We start from the raw sequence: 20,124 nt of genomic DNA, 5'->3' as shown, positions 1-20,124 counted from the left end.
ATCACTGTTGTGGCCTCTCCCATTGCGGAGCACAGGCTCTGGACGCGCAAGCTCAGCGGCCATGGCTCACGGGCCTAGCTGCTCCACGGCATGTGGGATCTTCCTGGACCGGGGCACGAACCTGTGTCCCCTACGTCGGCAGGCAGACTCTCAACCACTGCGCCACCAGGGAAGCCCCAACATCTATTCTTAATAAAAAAAAAATCTCACACCAAAGTGGGTATAGAGGGAACATACCACAACATAATAAAAGCCATTTATGACAAACCCACAGCCAATATAATACTCAATGGTGGAAAGCTGAAAGCCTTCCTGCTAAAATCTGGAACAGGACAAGGATGCCCACTCTCACCACTTCTATTCAACACAGCAATCAGACAAGAAAAAGAAATAAAAGCTATCCAAATTGAAAGGGAAGAGGTAAAATTGTCACCATACGCAGATGACATGATACTATACACAGAAAACCCTAAGGACTCCACACAAAAACTGCTAGACCTAATAAATGAATTCAGCAAAGTATCAGGATACAAGATTAACATTCGGAAATCGGTTGCATTTCTTTACACTAACTATGAAATATCAGAAAGGGAATGTAAAAAAACAGTACCTTTTAAAATCACACACACACAAAAATAAAGTACCTAGGAATTAACCTGACCAAGGAGGTGAAAGACTGAGAACTATAAGACATTAATAAAGGAAATTAAAGAGGATTCAAAGAAATGGAAAGATATCCCATTCTCTTGGATTGGAAGAATTGATATTGTTAAAATAGCAATACTACACAAAGCAATCTACAGATTTAATGTGATCCCCATCAAATTACCCATGCATTTTTCACAGAACTAGAACAAATAATCCAAAAATTTATATGGAACCATAAAAGATCCAGAATTGACAAAACAATCCTAAGGGAAAAAAAAAGCAGGAGGCATAAGTCTCCCAGACTTCAGACAATACTACAAATCTACAGTAATCAAAACAGCGTGGTATTGGTACAAAAACAGACATACAGATCAATGGAAAAGAACAGAGAGCCCAGGAAAAAACCCACACACGTATGGTCAATTAATCTTCAGCAAAGGAGGCAAGAGTATAAAATGGGAAAAAGATAGTCTCTTCAGTAAGTGGTGCTGGGAAGGTTGGACAGCTGCATGTGTATCAATTAAGTTAGAACACACCTTCACACCATGCAGAAAAATAAACTCAAAATGGTATAAACACTTAAACATAAGATGACACCATAAAACTCCTAGAAGAGAGCATAGGCAAAACATTCTCTGATATAAATTGTACAAATGTTTTCTTAGGTCAGCCTCCCAAGGCAATATAAATAAAAAGAAAAATAAACAAACGGGACCTAATCAAACATGAGTTTTTGCACAGCAAAGGAAATCATTAAAAAAAAAGAAAAGAAAAGCCAACCTACAGAGTGGAAGAAAATATTTGCAAGTGATGTGACTAACAAGGGCTTAATCTCCAAAATATACAAGCAGGTCACACAACTCAACAGCAAAAAAACCAAACAACCCAACTGAAAAATGAGCAGAAGACAGTAGACATTTCTCCAAAGACATACAGATGGCCGGTAGGCACATGAAAAGATGCTCAACATCACTAATTATTAGGGAAATGCAAATCAAAACTACAATGGGCATAAACTTATATATACTACCAAATGTAAAATAGATAGCTAGTGGGAAGCAGCTGCATAGCACAGGGAGATCAGCTCAGTGCTTTATGACCACGTAGAGGGGTGGGATAGGGAGGGTGGGAGAGAGACGCAAGAGGGAGGAGATATGGGGATATGTGTATATGTATAGCTGATTCACTTTGTTATAAAGCAGAAACTAACAACACCGTTGTAAAGCAATTATACTCCAATAAAGATGTTAAAAAAAAAACCTACAATGGGATATCACCTCACACCGGTCAGAATGGCTGTCATTAAAAAGTCTACAAATAACAAATGCTGGAGGGTGCGTGGAGAAAAGGGAACCCTCCTACATTGTTGGTGGGAATGTTAGTGCAGCCACTATGGAAAACAGTATGGAGGTTCCTCAGAAAACTAAAAATAGAATTACCATATGATCCAGCAATCCCACTCCAGGGCATGTACCTGGACAAAACTACAACTCAAAAAATACATGCACCCCTATGTTCATAGCAGCACTATTCACAATAGTCAAAACATGGAAACAACCTAAATGCTTATCGACAGATGAATGGATAAAGAAAATGTGGTACATGCATACAATGGAATATTGCTCAGCCATAAAAAATGAAATAATGCCATTTGTAGCAACATGGATGCAACTAGAGATCATACTAAGTGAAGTAAGTCAGAAAGAGAAAGACAAATACCATATGATATCACTTATATGTGGAATCTAAAATATGGCACAAATGAACCTATCTACAAAACAAACAGACTCACAGACATAGAGATCAGACTTAGGGTTGCCAACAGGGAGGGGGGAGAGAGAGGGATGGACTGGGAGTTTGGGGTTGGTAGGTGCAAACTATTACATTTAGAATGGATAAACAACAAGGTCCTACTGTATAGCACAGGAAACTATATCCAGTCTCTTGGGATAAACCATAATGGAAAAGAATTTTTAAAAAGAATGTCTCTATGTGTATAACTGAGTCAATTTGCTGTACAGCAGAGAGTGGCACAACATTGTAAATCAACTCTACTTCAATAAAAATGGAAGGAAGGAAGGGAAATTGAAGTGACTGAACTTGGTGACTGATTGGATGTGGGGAGTGAGGGAGAGAGGAAGAGGCAAGGATGCGCCCCGGTTTTCAGGCTGAGCAGCTGAGTGGATGGTGGTGTCCTTGAGGGAGATGAAGACCCAAGCAGGTGGAGTGTGTGCGGAAATAGGAATCTCTTTTGAACATGCAGCATTTGGGATGGATGCCTGAGAGTCACATTCTTTCTTCTCCCCATTCCAATCATCCCAAACAGACGAGCTCCGCTGTTCCTCTATCCTGAATCATATGAAGAATATCCTGACCTTTCATAAGAAGAAAGGTCTAGAAAGAAACTTAGGAAGCACACAGACCAATCCCCTTCATTCTTTGCCAGAGGAAACTGAGGGAGGGAGTTTAGGGGGCTTCCCCAAAGATACGCAGGAAAACACCCCCTAACGCCATAGGCCGTTTCTGGCACCCTCTAAAACATGCTCTGCTTCCTTGCCTTTCATAGTTTTCATAATCATCTTAACCACTTTTCCTGAAGGTACTCATTCAAACATGAGAAATCTTTAGCCTTCTTACCAACGGATGCCTCTGAATATAAAAACCATATACTTGGAAAAGTAAAAATAAATCAGAAGAAGTTGAAAAGGTCAAAAGCAATTCACCTCTGGTCAACTTGCTCATAGGAATCTCCCATTAGTCAGTTTTCATTACAATTACTTAAAAAATGACAAAGCATTGAGTCCATTATTTTTAACAGTATGAATTCTTAAATCTCTACCTCTATACCTCACAGTTTTAATTACGGCTGTCATACGGCTTCCTTTAAGAGTTCACTGTTTCAACAATGTTGGTAGGATTTGCAATAATTTTTTTTTAACTGGGTGAAGCAATAAAACCAATGGCTTTTGCTCAATGAGCTTCCATTTTTATAATCTGCTAGAGTAAAATGGTAGATGTCAGACACAATGTGATATTAAGCAAAGGTACGAAACCAAATCCTTGAGCCAACACAAGTAAAAGAAAAGGCTTACCTGAGGCGGGTGTCCTTAAAGGTATCAAGGTAGGCGGGATAGCTCCATCTGATCTTACTCCCTTTACATCGAAGCTCTAGAGTTTGCCCTGCCATCAGACTCAGGGTTGCAGCGGGTTTCTGAAAGCGACCTTTATCTGTCATTTGCATCATTATAGACTGTGTCTTTGGTGTTGCATCAGCGGCGTCCCTGTCCTTTATTTTAGGAATTTTGGGTTTCACCTTTTTGTTAGTAGGCTTGATTCTGTTCTCTCCGGGCTCCTTTGGATGCTTGTTCTTGGGAGGATGTTGACCCGTAACTGGTACAAACATGAGGAGAGAACAATGGACTTTGGTGGTTAACATACCCAGAGTCTTCAACCCCTGAAACAGATCGTTTTTAATATCCCTCTCCTCCTATGTCAAAGTTATTTTCAGGAATAATCATTATTTTCTTGGTTCATTCTTTAGCTTTAAACCAATTAGTAACTGAATTTTTCTTGTGGTTCACACTCAGTCTCACCAGCTCTAAGGTGGTACCCAGAATGGTGGACCTGAAGCCTCTCGAGGTCTGTTTCTGGTCCTTGCCATCTCAGTGCTGTCTTTGTTCATTTTGAACCAATTGTTTAAACCCAGGAATATGTAGAGTCTCCAGGGAGTGGAGACACAGACTACACTGCAAGCACACTCAGAAGATTTCAAACCATCACAAACTTTCTCCCAAATGAGTACGTACTGTGGTGCCTGTGTGTGTCAGGGCGGACAACATCCATGGAGAATACAAGGCTCAGTAAGAAATAAGTACTAACCCTGTGTTCATTTAAAGCATACATATACATTATTAAAACTCAATGGTAACTTTAGCAAAGGTTTAGAATTTAGCCAACAAAATACACTGGGGGGAGGAGTATTTCATCACCAACATTGTTGAGAATTGCTGGCAAATGGTGGTAAGAACTGATGACCTTTAAGTCCATTTTCTTACCGCTGTTTTTCCCTTCTCTACAGACAATGCTGCCCTGCCCTTGGAATACCTCTGGGTTCCAGAAATCTCAGCTGTCCACCCAGCCCGCACGGCCATATGCTGTATCCACCCAGCAAAGAGAAGGAGACTTAGCAATTCATTTGCCCCACTGTCTGCATCAGCTCCAAGGTGACCTTGCTATAAGCCCACAGAATTATAAAACGTCCAAACTTACAAGATCCTGAGAGATTGTTTAAGGTCCTCATGTTATACATTTTAAAAAATAATAAAGGAGGCCTTAAAAGTTAAATTGCACAAAGCTGGCTAGTGACAGGATGTGAAAGTAAAACTCAGGTCTCCTGACCCCCGTTTCACTACATGAGGATCAACAGCCTGTAGATATTTTGAATAGATAACTACACAAACCTTGGCCAGTTGAGGGAATTACAGGGCATTTGTATAAAATGGAGAAATATGATAAATCAGGAGAAAATTCTTTTCCCTCTTTGATGTTCGTATTTATTTATCTAATGTTACCTTGATGTATAAAGGGCTTGGATGGTCAAGAGTACAGAGACACTGAAATTGGGATTAAGAGACAGAAAAAGGCAAGTGTTGCAAGCTCTGTGCAACCACAGACCAGGCTGGTGACAAAATGAGGTGAGCCAGGTGGGCCTGGAGAGGCCACGCCCTCCCGAAGGGACAGCTGCCTGGAGGGAGCGAGTGTCCAGGGTTCCAGGATCTGATTTCTCCCAGGATGGCAGAAATGCAGGTTTCCGGATTTATAAATGTTAGAAACTTGATTTTTTAGAAACTTCAGGTCTGAATCTCTGAGGTGAGGAGTCAGGCGGTGGCTTTCCTGCCAGGGTTGGGGATGACCAGGAGGGGACAGGAGAGGGGCTGCCAGGACCGTTGTGTCTTGATCTGGGCTGTTCACTGGTGCGTGTGCAGTTGGTGAGCGCTTCATGGAGCCACAGTCTGATGATTTGTCCCAAAACTCAGCTGACGTGGACTCAACTGTGTAATGATGTACTTGGCTTCTTTGGAGTGTTGCCCTTTGAAACAGGAGCCATTTGGCCTCCACTCTTGGTTCAGCCCTGCTCAGACTCTGGAACCAACCCCACTGTGAGCTCAGTATCAACACCAAGTCCTTGGCTCGTGGCCTTCTTTGGGTGTGGCTGCGTCGCGCCTGAGCCCCGCAAGCCTTTCCATGACTCCAGGTCCATCTGTGACCTCTCCTTTCCCGGGGTCTGAGTCTCTTCTTTTTTTTTTTTTTTTTTGGTACGCGGGTCTCTCACTGTCGTGGCCTCTCCCGCTGCGGAGCACAGGCTCCGGACGCGCAGGCTCAGCGGCCATGGCTCACGGGCCCAGCCGCTCCGCGGCATGTGGGATCTTCCTGGACCGGGGCACGAACCCGTGTCCCCTGCATCGGCAGGCGTACTCCCAACCACTGCGCCACCAGGGAAGCCCCTGTCTCTCTTCTTATCTCCCACCCTTCCTCTACTCTGGTTCCTCTGGGTCACGGGCCCTGCTGAGCCTTCTCAGTCCTTCTGGGGAGCGGGACTGTGCCCTTGAGCCCTAGTCTCCAAGGCGAGTCCCAATACCTGCTGCTTGTCAAGACTTCCCCAGACCCTGCACATTTGGTTTATTTATGCCCAGCGTTCTAATGACAGATGGGGGTGGGCAGGGGTGCCCATGCACACATTTCCACAACCTCCCAGAAGGAAGAGCACTGTAATCATTGGGAACATATTAGACCCACAGAAATATTCTAATCCAGCAACATCAATTGTGAAGCATAAGCCTCACTGCTACAATAGGTAAAAGTCACTGTCTCTTTCTTAAGGCAGAAATTAAAAGCCTACCATGATGCTGTCCAAGTCATCTGTGCCCTGCAAGCATTTCGGTCAAACTATGCCTGTGAGGGCTTCCCTGGTGGCACAGTGGTTGAGAGTCTGCCTGCCCATGCAGGGGACACGGGTTCGTGCCCCGGTCCAGGAAGATCCCACAAGCTGCGGAGCGGCTGGGCCCGTGAGCCATGGCTGCTGAGCCTGCGCGTCCGGAGCCTGCGCCTCTGCCACGGGAGAAGCCACAACAGTGAGAGGCCCACATACTAAGAAAAAAAAAAAAAAAACTATGCCGGTGAGAGTCATGGACCTCTGGATTGATGTCTAATTTGGCGTTTTTTCTTCATCATGAACAGGAATTCAAGCTATTGGAAATGACAACAACAGTTTGTAAATCCTAGGGAATTTAGGCAGCCCACGCAGTTTCCCTGATTCTAAGCTCTCAGATCCCGTGTGGTGATGCTACTCAGCAATATTGGATTAACTAGTTATGGGTATTACGCCTTCAAATGTGTTATCATCCCTGAAAAATCATTTGACCTTTTGACCAAATAGGCCCATCAGTCGGTCCAGCTGCCTGGCCATGGAACTGGCCCGTGGTTTAACAGTGGCGACACACAGTCCAAGGAGCCGGACCAGTGGTCCCACGGACAAGTCCTAGGACTGAGCGACTCCGCAATCCCATGTCTATCTTTTTCAAAGAATGACTCTTCAGGCTAACTAAGTAAATTAGTTATTTTCCAAAGGCCTAAAAAAATTTAAGCATTCACAATGTAGATATACAAAAGTGAAAGTCCATCACCATTGCATTTTTGAGATTATGGCCCAGTATATTTTAGAGAAATAAATGACAAAAGTCACAAACCATTAAATGTCATTACAGACTTTAGGTCCTGAAGTCATTGTTGACTTACTGTGTGACCTTGGGAAGTTACCCTCTCTCTTACTTTCCTCATCTGTAGATTGAGAATTATATGGTAATAATGACTATCTCATGGATTGCTGTGGGGATTAAACGAGTTAATATGTTTAAAATGCTGAGACCAGTGTCTGACCCTCAGTAAGTAAGAGCAAGCGAGGTGCTGCTTGTTTTGTGGTTGTCTCGTAAAGTCTCAGGGTGATCTCCATGATAAACTTGTGATGGAGGTAAAGCAGCTCGTTATTTTTCCTAATTTACAGGTGAAAAATTGAGACCACAGATGCCAAGTAGCTCACCCAAGGTTACTAAGGCGGCAGTGAAAAACCAGATCTAGCGTCTCTTCTGGTTCGTCTTGTGGCTTTCAATTCACTCAAGATCAGCATTTTCACTTTATCTGCATGAATCTCAGGCACAGCACCGTTATCTAAGAGGTTTCTTTGTTTGGTAGGTCACGGGCTTTGACAAGGAGTTCCAAGTCAAACAGAACTTGATGCCCGGGATGAGGGCACAACCTTCCTGGAAGGGCTGGAGATGCTTTTCCAAGGCATACATTACAATCCCCAAGTGAAGAGATGCTGGTCAAAAAACGTCTCCAAAATGAATGAGTAAATGCGGCACAACCAGAAGTGCATAGGGCAACGGACTAATTCTTCAGCATCAGCTGAGGATTGATTGCAATCAAAGCTTATTCAATACAGGTGACCTGACTATTAACCTCTCTAATTCTATGAGACTGTGTGGGAGGAGAAAATAAATTCATTAGAAGAATCACTGCCAGCTGCTTAGATACGGATTCCCTGTAAACACAGCCATCCACATCAAAGATCTGAAGCGGTTCGCTTTTTTCTCTCCATGGGCAGTTAAGGGGAAAGGTCTGACCTGAGAGCAGCATCTAAATATCCACACTAGAAATTTGCTGGGTAGCTCAGGGGTTCCCCTAACCAGGTGTATAAACTGGGACACCCCACTCTCGTTTCTCCATGCCTCATGAAACACCCCATAGGAACACATATACTTTTCCGAGAATACGAGAAGTTGAGAAAGCAATGACAGTAGGGAGGTAAAAATGTAGAATGATGAGAGCCTCTTTTCCCTACCCGTTCTGGAACCCCACTCCAAAATACCCTTAATACCATTGCTTAAAGTATCATTTTCTTATGAGAGCAGCTTCTAAGATTAGATACTTCTATTTCAGGATAAAGACCTTAGATTGATACTTTTTTTTTTCTAAGCATCCATCAGAACGCAGTTCATGGCGCTTTTTTTTGAGATGTAACTGACAGCTCAACTAACATATTAGTTTCAGGTGAACAACGTAATGACCCCATATTTATATATTCTGCAAAATGACCACTCTCTCCAAACACTTTATTCGCTTGGCTTCCAGGACATGGTACTGTCTTGGTTCTCGGTCCGTTAGGCAGCCTTCCTCATCTTCCTTTCCTGCCTGAGTCCAAAGGGCTGAATCCTTGCAACTCCTCAGTCTCTAAGTGGCCTCACCAGCCCCCTTGGCACTAACGGCATTTATACGCTGAGAGCTGCCTTGTTCCTGTCCTCACTTTGCCTCTAAATCCAGATCTGAATATTCTGTCGCTTACTCAGTGTCACTTGGAAGGCTAGTGGGCATCTCAAATTGGACGTGTCCACACTGAACTCTAGATGCCCTTTCTTTCTTTTTTTTTTTTGTGGTACGCGGACCTCTCACTGTTGTGGCCTCTCCCGTTGCGGAGCACAGGCTCCGGACGCGCAGGCTCAGCGGCCATGGCTCACAGGCCCAGCCGCTCCGCGGCATGTGGAATCTTCCCGGACCGGGGCACGAACCCGCGTCCCCTGCATCGGCAGGCGGACTCTCAACCACTGAGCCACCAGGGAAGCCCTAGATGCCCTTTCAAATCAGCTCCTTCCCCGGTGTCCCTTTATCGGCAAATGGCAACTCTATTCACCCAGTTGCTCAGAACATAAACCTGAGTCACACAGGATTCTCTTCTTTCTTAACAAAGCCACGTCCAGTCCAGCAGCAAACCGTCTTGGCTTTGCCCTCAAAATAGGCCCCAAACCCAGGCTCTACTCCCTACACCCACTGCAACCACTCTCACCTAGACTATTAAAAGAGCCCCCTATGCAGGCTCCTGGCTTCTACCTAAGCACTCCTACCTTTGAAAATATAAGTTAGACCATGGGCGCTTCCCCGCTGCAGACCCTCCAGTGACTTTCAGCTAATTTAGAATAAAGCCCTAAGTCTTCCCACACCTGACAGGGCATTGCCAACTCCCGTCTCACGCCCCTTCAGCCACAGTGACCACGAGGACACCTTGAAGCTCATGCCCTTGGCTTCGTGGCTCTTCTTCCAGACAAGCAGCACCTGCTTCCTCCCTCTCAGCTGGCCTCTGACCCTCCTATCCGAACCCCACGCACACTGCCCTTGGCAGCCCTCTCCATCCTCTTACCCTATCTTATAGGTTCAGCTGTGTCTCCAAACAGATACATTGAAGTCCTAGCCCCTGCAACTGGTGAATGTAACCTTATCTGGAAATAGGAGCTTTGCAGACATAATCAAGTTAAGATGAGGTCATTAGGTATGGATACCAAGGGGGAAAGGGGGGGTGGGATGAATTGGGAGATTGGGATTGACATATATACACTAGTGATACTATGTATAAAATAGATAACTAATGAGAACCTACTGTATAGCACAGGGAACTCTACTCAATGTTCTGTGGTGACCTAAACGGGAAGAAAATCCAAAAAAGGGGGGCTATATGTACATGTACAGCTGATTCAGTCTGCTGTGCAGTAGAAACACTATACTCCAGTAAAAATTTTTTTAAAAAGATGATGTCATTAGGGTGGGCTCTAATCCAATAAGCCTGTGTCCTTTCCACACAGAGGAAAATGCCAGATGAAGACACACACTGAGGGAGAAGATGGCCAAGTGACAACAGAGGCAGAGATCAGGGAGATACAGCTGTAGGCCAAGGGACACTGAGAATCGCCAGCCGCCAGCCAAAGCTAGAAAGAGGCAGGGAAGGATTCGGCCCGAGGTCTCAGCAGCAGCATGGCCCTACTGACACCTTGATTTGACTCCTATCCTCCAGGACTGTGTGAGAACTAAGAACTTGTAGCATCTTAGTTTGTGCTTGGTTACAGCAGTTCTAGGAAACGAATACATCCTGATTATTGATTTTTCACGCCGCTTATCAGTTCCTGAAATGTTACCTTTACTTGTTACCTGCCCTCTCCTACGAGAGCACCGCAAGGGCAGGGCTTTATAACCCTGTACAGGGGCAGCCATCAGTCTTCAGAACTTCTCTCACTGCTCTGGCTGGCACACTGCCCCAGTCTCTCTGTCGCCCCTAAACTTTTCTCTTTTTCAGCTCTAAGAATCAGAGATGATTTTGTATGTCAAACGTACAGACCAAGATCCTAAATGCTTCAAAACATTCATTATTTGCACTTGTGAACAATGAGAGTTTTTACAATTTTTTCATTATAAGGTTTTCTGAACTAATTTTTATCCTTTATCCAAGGAATAAATTGAGTCACAATAGTGATACCGAGTGCTGGTGAGAGACTCATTTTCAGTGTCACTCCCCTTACCTTCTTAGAGATCAGGCTGTTTTGCCCTCACATCATAATGAACCTCTTTAGTTTCCCCAGAAAGGGAACCTTCGCAGGACCGAAAATAAGCCCACGTTAGACTGAAGATCAAATTAGTATTATCAAGGGTGTGGCGTGAGATTGACAAAACAGCAGTAACAAATCAATATTTATACTTCATCATTTGCTCCCAACACTGGGTAAAAATATGTAGATAACAAAAGCTGGTAAGGACCTGCGATGCTGTCCTCTTTTATGTAAAACTGGCAGCACCGTATCAACAAACACAGTGGCATGTATTCCACACAAATGCTGAAAATCAGGTGCCGTGAGCCACGTCTGGCTCTAAGTGGCATCTTGGGCCTTCTATTAACCGTTTTCATGCCTCACTTTCATGCCACAGGAGTGGCATGCCCTTCCAACTCCCACTCTTCATGAGAAGAAATAACATTACTTCTAAAAATTTAAAGCATTTTAGAATGAAGCCAGGCAAACTTTGCTGGGTTGGAGCAGATGTACACCCAGTATATGCTTACAGGGAATTCTTTTACTATTAGAAAACCTCTCCTAGAAGTGAGCGGAAAGACTGAAAGGCAGTGGGAGAAGTTGAGTCATGGGCCTGTGTCTGCAGTTTGTGCTTTGGGATGACCCAGGAATGCACCATATTCCGACTTGTTAATCGGGGCTGGCACTGGAAGGGCACCCCACCTAAGCCACTCTCAGTTCCTGGTCCCAGCCAGCCACATGTTAACTCAAACCCGAGAAAGCATTCTTAACAGGCTTAGAAAAACTTTTATACTTTACTGAAGCAGATTTACTTTTCTAATTATGTGTTCAATATTTTGTTCACAAATAATTTATACTATATATTTTACTTTTTACTTTTAAAAACAAAGCCACAGTGCTATTATCACATCTAAAATTTATCAATTATTTCTTATAAAATATTCAGTCTGTGTTCAACTTTCTGTCTCATAAATCTATACCGTTTGTATAAATTACGTTTGACAAACAGATGCTAATTGATTCAGGCAGCTGTTTGTAATCATGGTCTGGGCACACATTCGCTGGGAGAGATTCAGGAGGCAGAGGCTGAGGCTGCCCCCGGAGCCCCTGCGGCAGGCATCTTGGGTGAACTGTGTAACCAAGCGAATGGGCCACTTGAAATTATTTTGTCTGACCGTCTCTTGCCCTATTCAAAAAGTGATACCAAATACTACATTTCCATCACTTCAGCGATCACATACGAGGACCTGCCAGGAGCAATTTAATATTGTATTTTACACCGCGAACTCAGGCCAACTGCTCTCTAGGCAAAGAGGACCTGTTCCTCCCCGCCCCTCCCCAGGAGAAGCATTGCCTACACTTTATCCAGCAAGGCTCTAGGCTTAAGGAGCCTCACATTCAACTTCAAGTCCCACAACCATTTTGGACTTTGCAAACCAGAATGTGGTCTTTTTCTGGCCAATGCTTCTAGTTTCATGGGAAAGAAAGGAACTGGTCAGGACTGAGTAGTGGATGAAAGATGTGAGCCAGGGTGAGCTGGCCCCAGCGGGAAGTTGCATAACAGCAAAAGCTGCTTTTCTACCAAAACCAGCAAAAATAGTGACTGCAGAGCAGAATTCCAAGGGAGATTTCAGGATACCAGGATGTAACAGATGCAAAATATACTGCACGAATAACACCAATTGAAAAATAATGGAGCCAACCAAACAATTAAATGGCAACAGAAATATAGATAATAGACATAGAAATACAACAATACACACACACACGCACAATAAAGTCTGGCCCTGTGGTTGTGAGTCTACACAACAGGGTGGGCCCAGGACAGGTACACATTCAAAAAAGTTCAGCGGCACAAGGGCCCCCATATGGTGTACATAAATCCATGTCCTTCATCTTCTCCCCTCCAATCCGCTAAGAAGTGTAACAGCTGTGGGTTTTTGAGTCGTTTGGAGAAGGTCTGATACCCAGAAATATCTGGTCTAAGACTTAGGCACATCTCGCAGGATTCAAGCCCACGCTGGTTTATGAAACGAATCTAGGACTGCAGATGGGGGAAGAGGACTCTTCGAATTTTGCAAAAGGCTCAGTTTATGTGGCACCCGCCCTCACGAGCAGCGGGGCGAACGCCGCGCGGAGGTGGAAACGATCCGCCGCTCCCAGACAGACACGTTGACACTGGGGGCTGGACCAGGGGCTGCCTGGGGTTGTTCCGTTTGCCGGCTGCCGAGAGCTTTCCAGGAGCGCAGGAGCGCTTCTGGTGGGGATCCTAAGGGTCAGAGCAGCTGCCACCGTCCCAGGGGCTCCGAGGGGAGGTGGAGAGAGGGAGGTAAGGAGACCCTCCTGGGGTGGGGGGGCAGGTGCACGGAGTAGGGAGTGGCTCCAGGGCTGGGCCTCGGAAGGTCTAAAGTTAGAAGACCTGGAGGACGACGAGGGCTGGGGGCGGGGTGGGGGTCCGGGATCAACTTACCGTCCTCCAGCGCTTCATGCACCAGCAGAAGACCCAGCAGCAGCCAGACCTTCATCTTCAGGGCAAGGGGTGGGGCAGAGGTGCGGGGGACAGCAGGTCCGAGGCGCGCGGAAAGCGCAGGGCGAGGGCAGGGGCGCCAGGGGAGGCGGCGGGCGAGGGGCGGGCACCTGGGACGCCGCAGCTGGAGGATTCGGTTTCATGAGGAAGAACAGATTTGGGGGGAAAGTTTGGGGATTTTCCTTTTTTAAAAAAAATTCTCTGTGTAATGTAACCTCTCCTGCCACCTGGCGGAGCCATGAAGCGCTGCGCTTTTTCCCGGCGCCGAGGGCGAGAGCGAAATGTCAATTATAGCAGCCACTCATCGAGTTCCCCCAACGCTCGGCGTTTCACGAAATTTACCGACTTCAAGCAGGCCCCGCGCAATCCTGCGGGTACTGATGGGGTCACATTTAACCGTAGCTGTCCAAACATCACCAGCGCTCTGCCCACCAGCTCAAATGCAGCTATAATGCTCTGTCTGTAAAAAGCGCCCCTTAAGTATTTCTCTTCATTCCCAGCAGGTCTCTCACTGGCTCTCACTAACAAGACCACTGCCCTCGGTCGTCCCGGCTCTGCACCGAGCCCTGTACCTGCTGGACACGGCGTCTGTCTTGCAGCTGAGACGTGAGAGCCCTGGGGCTTCAGTGGGGAGGCTGCTCTGCCTTCAGAGGGGCCCACGGCAGGCCAGCTCCTTCCCCGGTGCCTGGAAGAGGTTTTGGAGAAATTTCTCCTTCCTCTTTTATTCAGAAGTCCCATTGCCCTACATACGACTCGATTAAGCGTTCAGGAGGGACTGTGCCAGAAAACAGATCCAAGCTGGAGCGTCAGGGGCCCCTCCGGACTCCGAGAAATTGACACCTTGGCTTTCCCTCTTGTGCTGGGGCCTGGGGTTCGGTCTGCAGCTCCTGTCCCTCACTCCACACGCCCCCAAGTCCTGAGGGCTCTCGCTGCCGGCTATGAGTCAAGGCCGCCGCACTTTGCCATCATCCCTCCCTCCCCGCCCCGGCTCACGATGTTACCGTCTGTCATCAGCAAGGGGTCACAGCCTCCTGGTTGGTCTCCCTGCCCCTCCTTCTTGCGCCTCAATCCATTCTTTCTCCAGCTATTAGACTGATCTTCAAATGCAACTCTCAAAAAACTCTAACCCAACTAAAAACCCTTCAAAGGCCCTCCAGCAAGGCTCCCGCTACAGAGTTCTCCGGCCCCGGGGCTGGGGGGTGGAGGCATCTACAGCTCCCCGGTCCTGCCCTTCACACCAACAACACGCCCCAGCGCCCTCAGCCCAGCGCCCGCGGGGGTCCACTGCTCCTGCTGCCCCCTCTGCCGCCAAGAGTCCCCTTCCTCCTTCCACCACCTGCCTGCCCTCTCGCCACCCCCAACCCCTGGCCGAGCTCATCCTACAAGGCTCAGCTCAGACCTCACCTGCTCCGGGCAGGGCTAAGCACTTCCCTAGTACAAATACTTCGTGGTAGCAGCTGCAACAAAATGCAGGACTTAGCGGTGAATCTGGTTGTGCTTCTTTCTCCTGCACCCTCCTGAGTTCAAGGGCAAACAATGCGTCTTATTAAATTTTGCATCTACCACCAGTTTCTGGAAAGTAATACTCATTAATTAGGAACTTACCATGTTCCACACAGAGCATAAAACCCCCAACATGCATTTCTTGTTCCTTGTATCAACAACAAACCTACAAGGGAGGCTGTGTGGTTAGTTTCGGCCCCACTTTACGGATGAGGCGGCCCAAAGGCAGACTGGTAGGAAGTCTTAATCCAGGTTTTGTCTGACACCCATGTCTCTGGGTCGGACCCTCACTCTACCGGTTAAAATGAGCTGTTGAAATCACTAGAAGTGAAAGCTTTCCAACAGGGCCCTCCTGACCATAAAGTCACTCCTCAGAAACTCCCAAGACGGGAGGCAAGTCCTTTGTGACTTACCTGATAGGCTTGATAACAGAGAGCTAAGATGGCAAAACAGCCAGGTGGACGGAATTGCAGCCCATTCCACGGAGAGAGGGAACACACAGTCTGTTCCACCCTTTGAAGGAGTCGGGAGGAGTAGGTGGCTGCCGTAGAAGTAGCCGTGAAAAGAAAACAGCTAAAATTGTAGTGAATCCTTAAAAGCTGAACGCAGGCTGGCGTGAACGTTTCGAATCCTCGGGAGCCTCAGACACAAGGAGAGCCCAGAATCCTTCAGCAGCTCTTTCCCACAAGCCTCTGCTGGTTGTTTATTAGAGAGAGAGAGAGAGAGAGAGACCAAAAGGCACCACATATGAAGAGAATTGGCATTAATGAGGGTTGCACTCAGCTACTCCACCTGTGTTTCCTTTTATTTCAAAAAGACCTTTTTTTTCAAAATTAATTAATCCATTAAAAAATAGTTTAAACCACCACAGAACTATATAGGACAGGAAATGATAAAAATAATAAACATACCCTTTCATGGCCCCGACCCTTCTAGCTATAAAGTATTTCATGGTAATGATGCACCATAGTTTAAATTTTGCTCCTGTTTATAGATACTTTGGTTGTTTTAAAAAACTCCTTTACAAAAAAGTGCTGCAATAACTGTCCTTATCGAGATAGCTTTACGCCCATGAGTATTTCTATAACACAGATACGTAGATAAAAATGAAATTACTCAGCCAAAGCCATGATATTCAGCAATTTTGATTAATGCTGCCAATTCAACAAAGCTGTTCCTATTTACAACCAATTCTACTTTCTTTGGGAGCCCAGGAGCCTACGCATTTCTTCCCACCCACCAGTCCTGGACGTGACTAATCTATTCAATTTTAACAACCTGGGAGAGGGGATCTCATTATGCTATTTCAATTCCTATTCCTTTTATTACTATTGAGGATGGGCATCTTATGTTTTTATTAGCCATTTGTATTTGAAAATTGAGTTCTTTTTCTTATTGCCTTACTATAGTAGAATCTTAATATGTTCTGGATAATAAGCTCTTGGGTGTTATATATACCGCAGACTTTTCTCCTAATCCTTTGCTTGTGTTTTAGTTTTGCTAATGGTGCCTTTCTTTAAGAAATACAACAAATCTTTAGCAATTACATTTTTCAGTAATTTTTTTCATGGCATCTGGGTTTTATAGCCCCTTAGATGGACCTTCTCTGCCACAAATCAGCAAATTACGTGTTCTATATTTTCATCTAAAACTTTTATAATTTTGTTGGTCTGTTTAGGCTTTAAATCCATCTGTCATTTTTTGGTTTTGGTTCACAAATTACAAATCTAATTTTATGTTTATGTTTCCAACCGGATGATGAGTGGCACATTATCATTTGTTAAATGATTGGTTCTTTTCCCATCTTTCTGAATTGACTTTTAGTGTGTATTAAATTGTATTTTAGTGTGTATTAAATTACACACAAACATGGGTCTGTTTCAGTTTTGTCTATTTTATTCTATTGATCTTTTTATCTATACCTATAGAAACACTACACTGCATTAACTGGTACTGATTTATAGTATGTTTTATTATTTGTTTGGACAAGGGATGCCCCCATCATTGATCTTATGTTAATTATGCTTGTACATTTTCTCTTCCAGATGAAGTTTGAAATCACTTTGTTAACCTTCATAAAGACTTTGTGTTTTGATTATGATTGCATCGAATTTATATTTGGGGGAAGAATGGTCATATTCACAATATTAAGTCTTCCTATCCCAGAATGTGTCATAAAGTTATATATATTTCCATTTGTTCAAGTCTCTTTTTATGTCCCCATTATATTCTATAATTGGTGAATGCTGGTATTAGGACAACAATTTTGAAATTCTGTAATCCCAAGCCTGCATTCTTAAGTGTATTTTATGTCAAATATACTTTAGCTAAATTTGGGCTACCTATGTGTGTGTGTGTATGTGTATGTGTATAGATGTGTGTGTGTAGTTACTAGTTAAGTTATAGTTAAGCACTTATATAGTTATAAACACATAGTTATATTTTTTCCATGTAAGTCTTATTTGTTAATTGTTAAACTTAGTTCTTATTTTTACTTGCTTATGTATTTGTTTTACTATTATGAATGAAATTTTCCCCCATTATATTTTCAAATTGGTTAACTGGTATATAGAAAATAATTTTGGAATTGTATTTTCCCAAACTTCTGTCACATATACTGTAGCTAAATTTACATGTCTAAACTTATCCTAGGTCTGTGTTATGGTCTGAGTTGAGTCCCCCCACTTCCCCCTAAATTTAAATGTTGAAGTCCCTCACGGACATAGAGAACAGATTTGTGGTTGCCAAGGGGGAGGGAGGTGGGGGAGGGATGGAGTGAGAGTTTGGGATTAGCAGGTGCAAACTATTACATATAGGATGGATAAACAATAGGTCCTACTGTATAACACGGGGAGCTATATTCAATATCCTGGGATAAACCATAATAGAAAAGAATATAAAAAAGGATGTACATATATATATAACTGAATCACTTGGCTGTACAGCAGAAATTAACACAACATTGTAAATCAAATATACTGCAATAAAAAAAATCGATGTTGAAGTCCGAACCTCTAGTACTTTAAAATGTGGTAAATTAAAGAGGTAATTAAATAAGAGTAATTAAAGAGGTAATTCAATAAAATGAGGTCATTAGGGAGGATCCTAAACCAGTATCACTGGTATTCTTATTTTTAAGAAGAGGAAACTTGGATACAGACACACACACAGAGGGAAGATCGTGTGAAGATTCTGGGAGAAGACAGCCATCTACAGGCCAAGGATCTGGGCCTCAGGAGACGCCAACCCTGCTGACATCTTAATCTCTGACTTCTAGCTTCCAGAACTGTGAGTAAATACATTTCTGTTGTTTAAGCCGCACAGTCTGTGGTACTTCGTTATGGCAGCCCTAGGAACTAATGCAGTCTGTTGGGATGGGAGCGAGGGTTACAAGAGATATAGGGGCTTTCCAGGATTGTCACAGGCTTACTATCCTTGAATGAGACAATCACAAGATGCCTCCAAATCTGAAAAATGAAACTGCCAAAGTTGTATTTTTTATAGGTTGTATTTCACTAAAAAATCCATCTGCTTTGTCTCTAGGGTGAGAAGGAATTTTATTATTAGATTCTCTGTTTGCATTCATCTCCTCCATTCTTTCTCCAACAATTGCTGTAATATTGGCCAATTAAAATAAGCATTGCCTTACAGCTGTAAGTCAAATGCTGCTTGAAGCCTGGTTTCCTAAAGCATGATCACTTTTTGTATGCTTGTGTTTGGTCACCGTAATGGACCCTCTTATTCAGTCTAAATAGTTTTCAGTTGACCTCTTGGGTTTTTAGATAAACGATCATATAACCTGCAACAGGCAGTTTTTCTTTCTTTCTTAACGGATGCCTGCCTGCTCCGTCCAGCACACTCTTACACTGGCCTCTAGTGTTTGCAGTCCACTGACCCCCCAACCTCATGAAGCGTGGGGTGGCTCAGCGATGGAACAAAGCAGGGGGTCCAAGCCTCCCGTGAATCATCAGCAACTTCCTGATGCTGGAAAAGAGGAGCCTGACGACACAGAACCAGCCTCTTAAAAACAGCCTTTAAGTGTTGAATCATTATGTTGTGTACCTGAAACAAACATAATAGTATGTGTCAAAAAAATAAATAATTGAAAATGAAAATAAAACTGTGTCCAGGGAACCACTGTCGTACTTGGGAGGGCACAGCTTTATCCTAGCGACAGTGCGTCATCACCTCTCTCCAAAGAGCAAGGGCAGCAGCCCCTGGCATTGGCTTAACAAATGGAGACTTGGAGAGAAAAGGGGAAAATAGCAGAAGGAGAAGCAAAAATCAGGAAATGGGAGAGCGAGATCTCCCGGTGTGATCCAGGGGTGGGGAGCAGGCTGCGCTTATAGACTTACGTCTGTAGAAACACATTTCTTTGTGTGTGTGTGTGTGTGTGTGTGTGTGTGTGTGTGTGTGTGGTACGCGGGCCTCTCATTGCTGTGGCCTCTCCCGTTGCAGAGCACAGGCTCCGGACGTGCAGGCTCAGCGGCCATGGCTCACGGGCCCAGCCGCTCCGCGGCATGTGGGATCTTCCCGGACCGGGGCCCGAACCCGTGTCCCCTGCATCGGCAGGCGGACTCCCAACCACTGCGCCAACAGGGAAGCCCTAAGATGATTTTTTGAATTAGCGTTTTAAGGTTTGAGCAGGCGCTAACGTTAGTGGTTTAAATATAGCTCTGAGAATCTCATTCTAGTATAAATGCTAGACATTTTCGATGCTCTCAGATCCACTCATCAAGAGACACCATGGAGTAAGGTAAGGATCCCAGACCCCTGGTCTACTTAAAATGGGCCAAGAGAAATTACTCTCCTAGCTCCAGGATATGGCATGCTGTAAAGACGTTCCACCTGTTGGCTAGTTACGAGAACCTCTAAATGGCTAGGGGAAGACAGACAACTATCAGCTAAAATGTAAATGACTCGAAAACCTCCCTCCTCTCCTTTCTTTACTCAGTGGTGTCCTCCTTCCTGCTTCAACAGTCCTGTGCCTATTTGCTTTCTCCTGCTTACTTGCTCTAAATGCTCACTTTTTGAAAAGCATCT

The 20,124-nt window shown here is 44.7% G+C and overlaps 1 protein-coding gene across 1 annotated transcript in view; it reads right to left on the bottom strand.

Annotated features, from left to right (window-relative positions):
* PDGFRL (platelet derived growth factor receptor like) overlaps window positions 1-13,710 on the bottom strand; it is a 47,380-nt gene extending 33,670 nt beyond the window's left edge. The window contains exons 1-2 of the mRNA XM_079909237.1: window positions 13,522-13,710; window positions 3,741-4,038 (exon numbers count right to left, since the gene is read on the bottom strand). Coding sequence (XP_079765363.1) covers window positions 3,741-4,038; window positions 13,522-13,576 — 353 coding nt within the window. The 5' untranslated portion in view covers window positions 13,577-13,710. The remainder of the gene's footprint in view (window positions 1-3,740; window positions 4,039-13,521) is intronic.
* Window positions 13,711-20,124: the final 6,414 nt, after the last annotated feature.

The sequence above is a fragment of the Stenella coeruleoalba genome, assembly GCF_951394435.1.
Source record: "Stenella coeruleoalba genome assembly, chromosome: 21".
Taxonomy (NCBI): Eukaryota; Metazoa; Chordata; class Mammalia; order Artiodactyla; family Delphinidae; genus Stenella; species Stenella coeruleoalba.
This window is presented reverse-complemented; position numbering and strand designations above follow the sequence as displayed.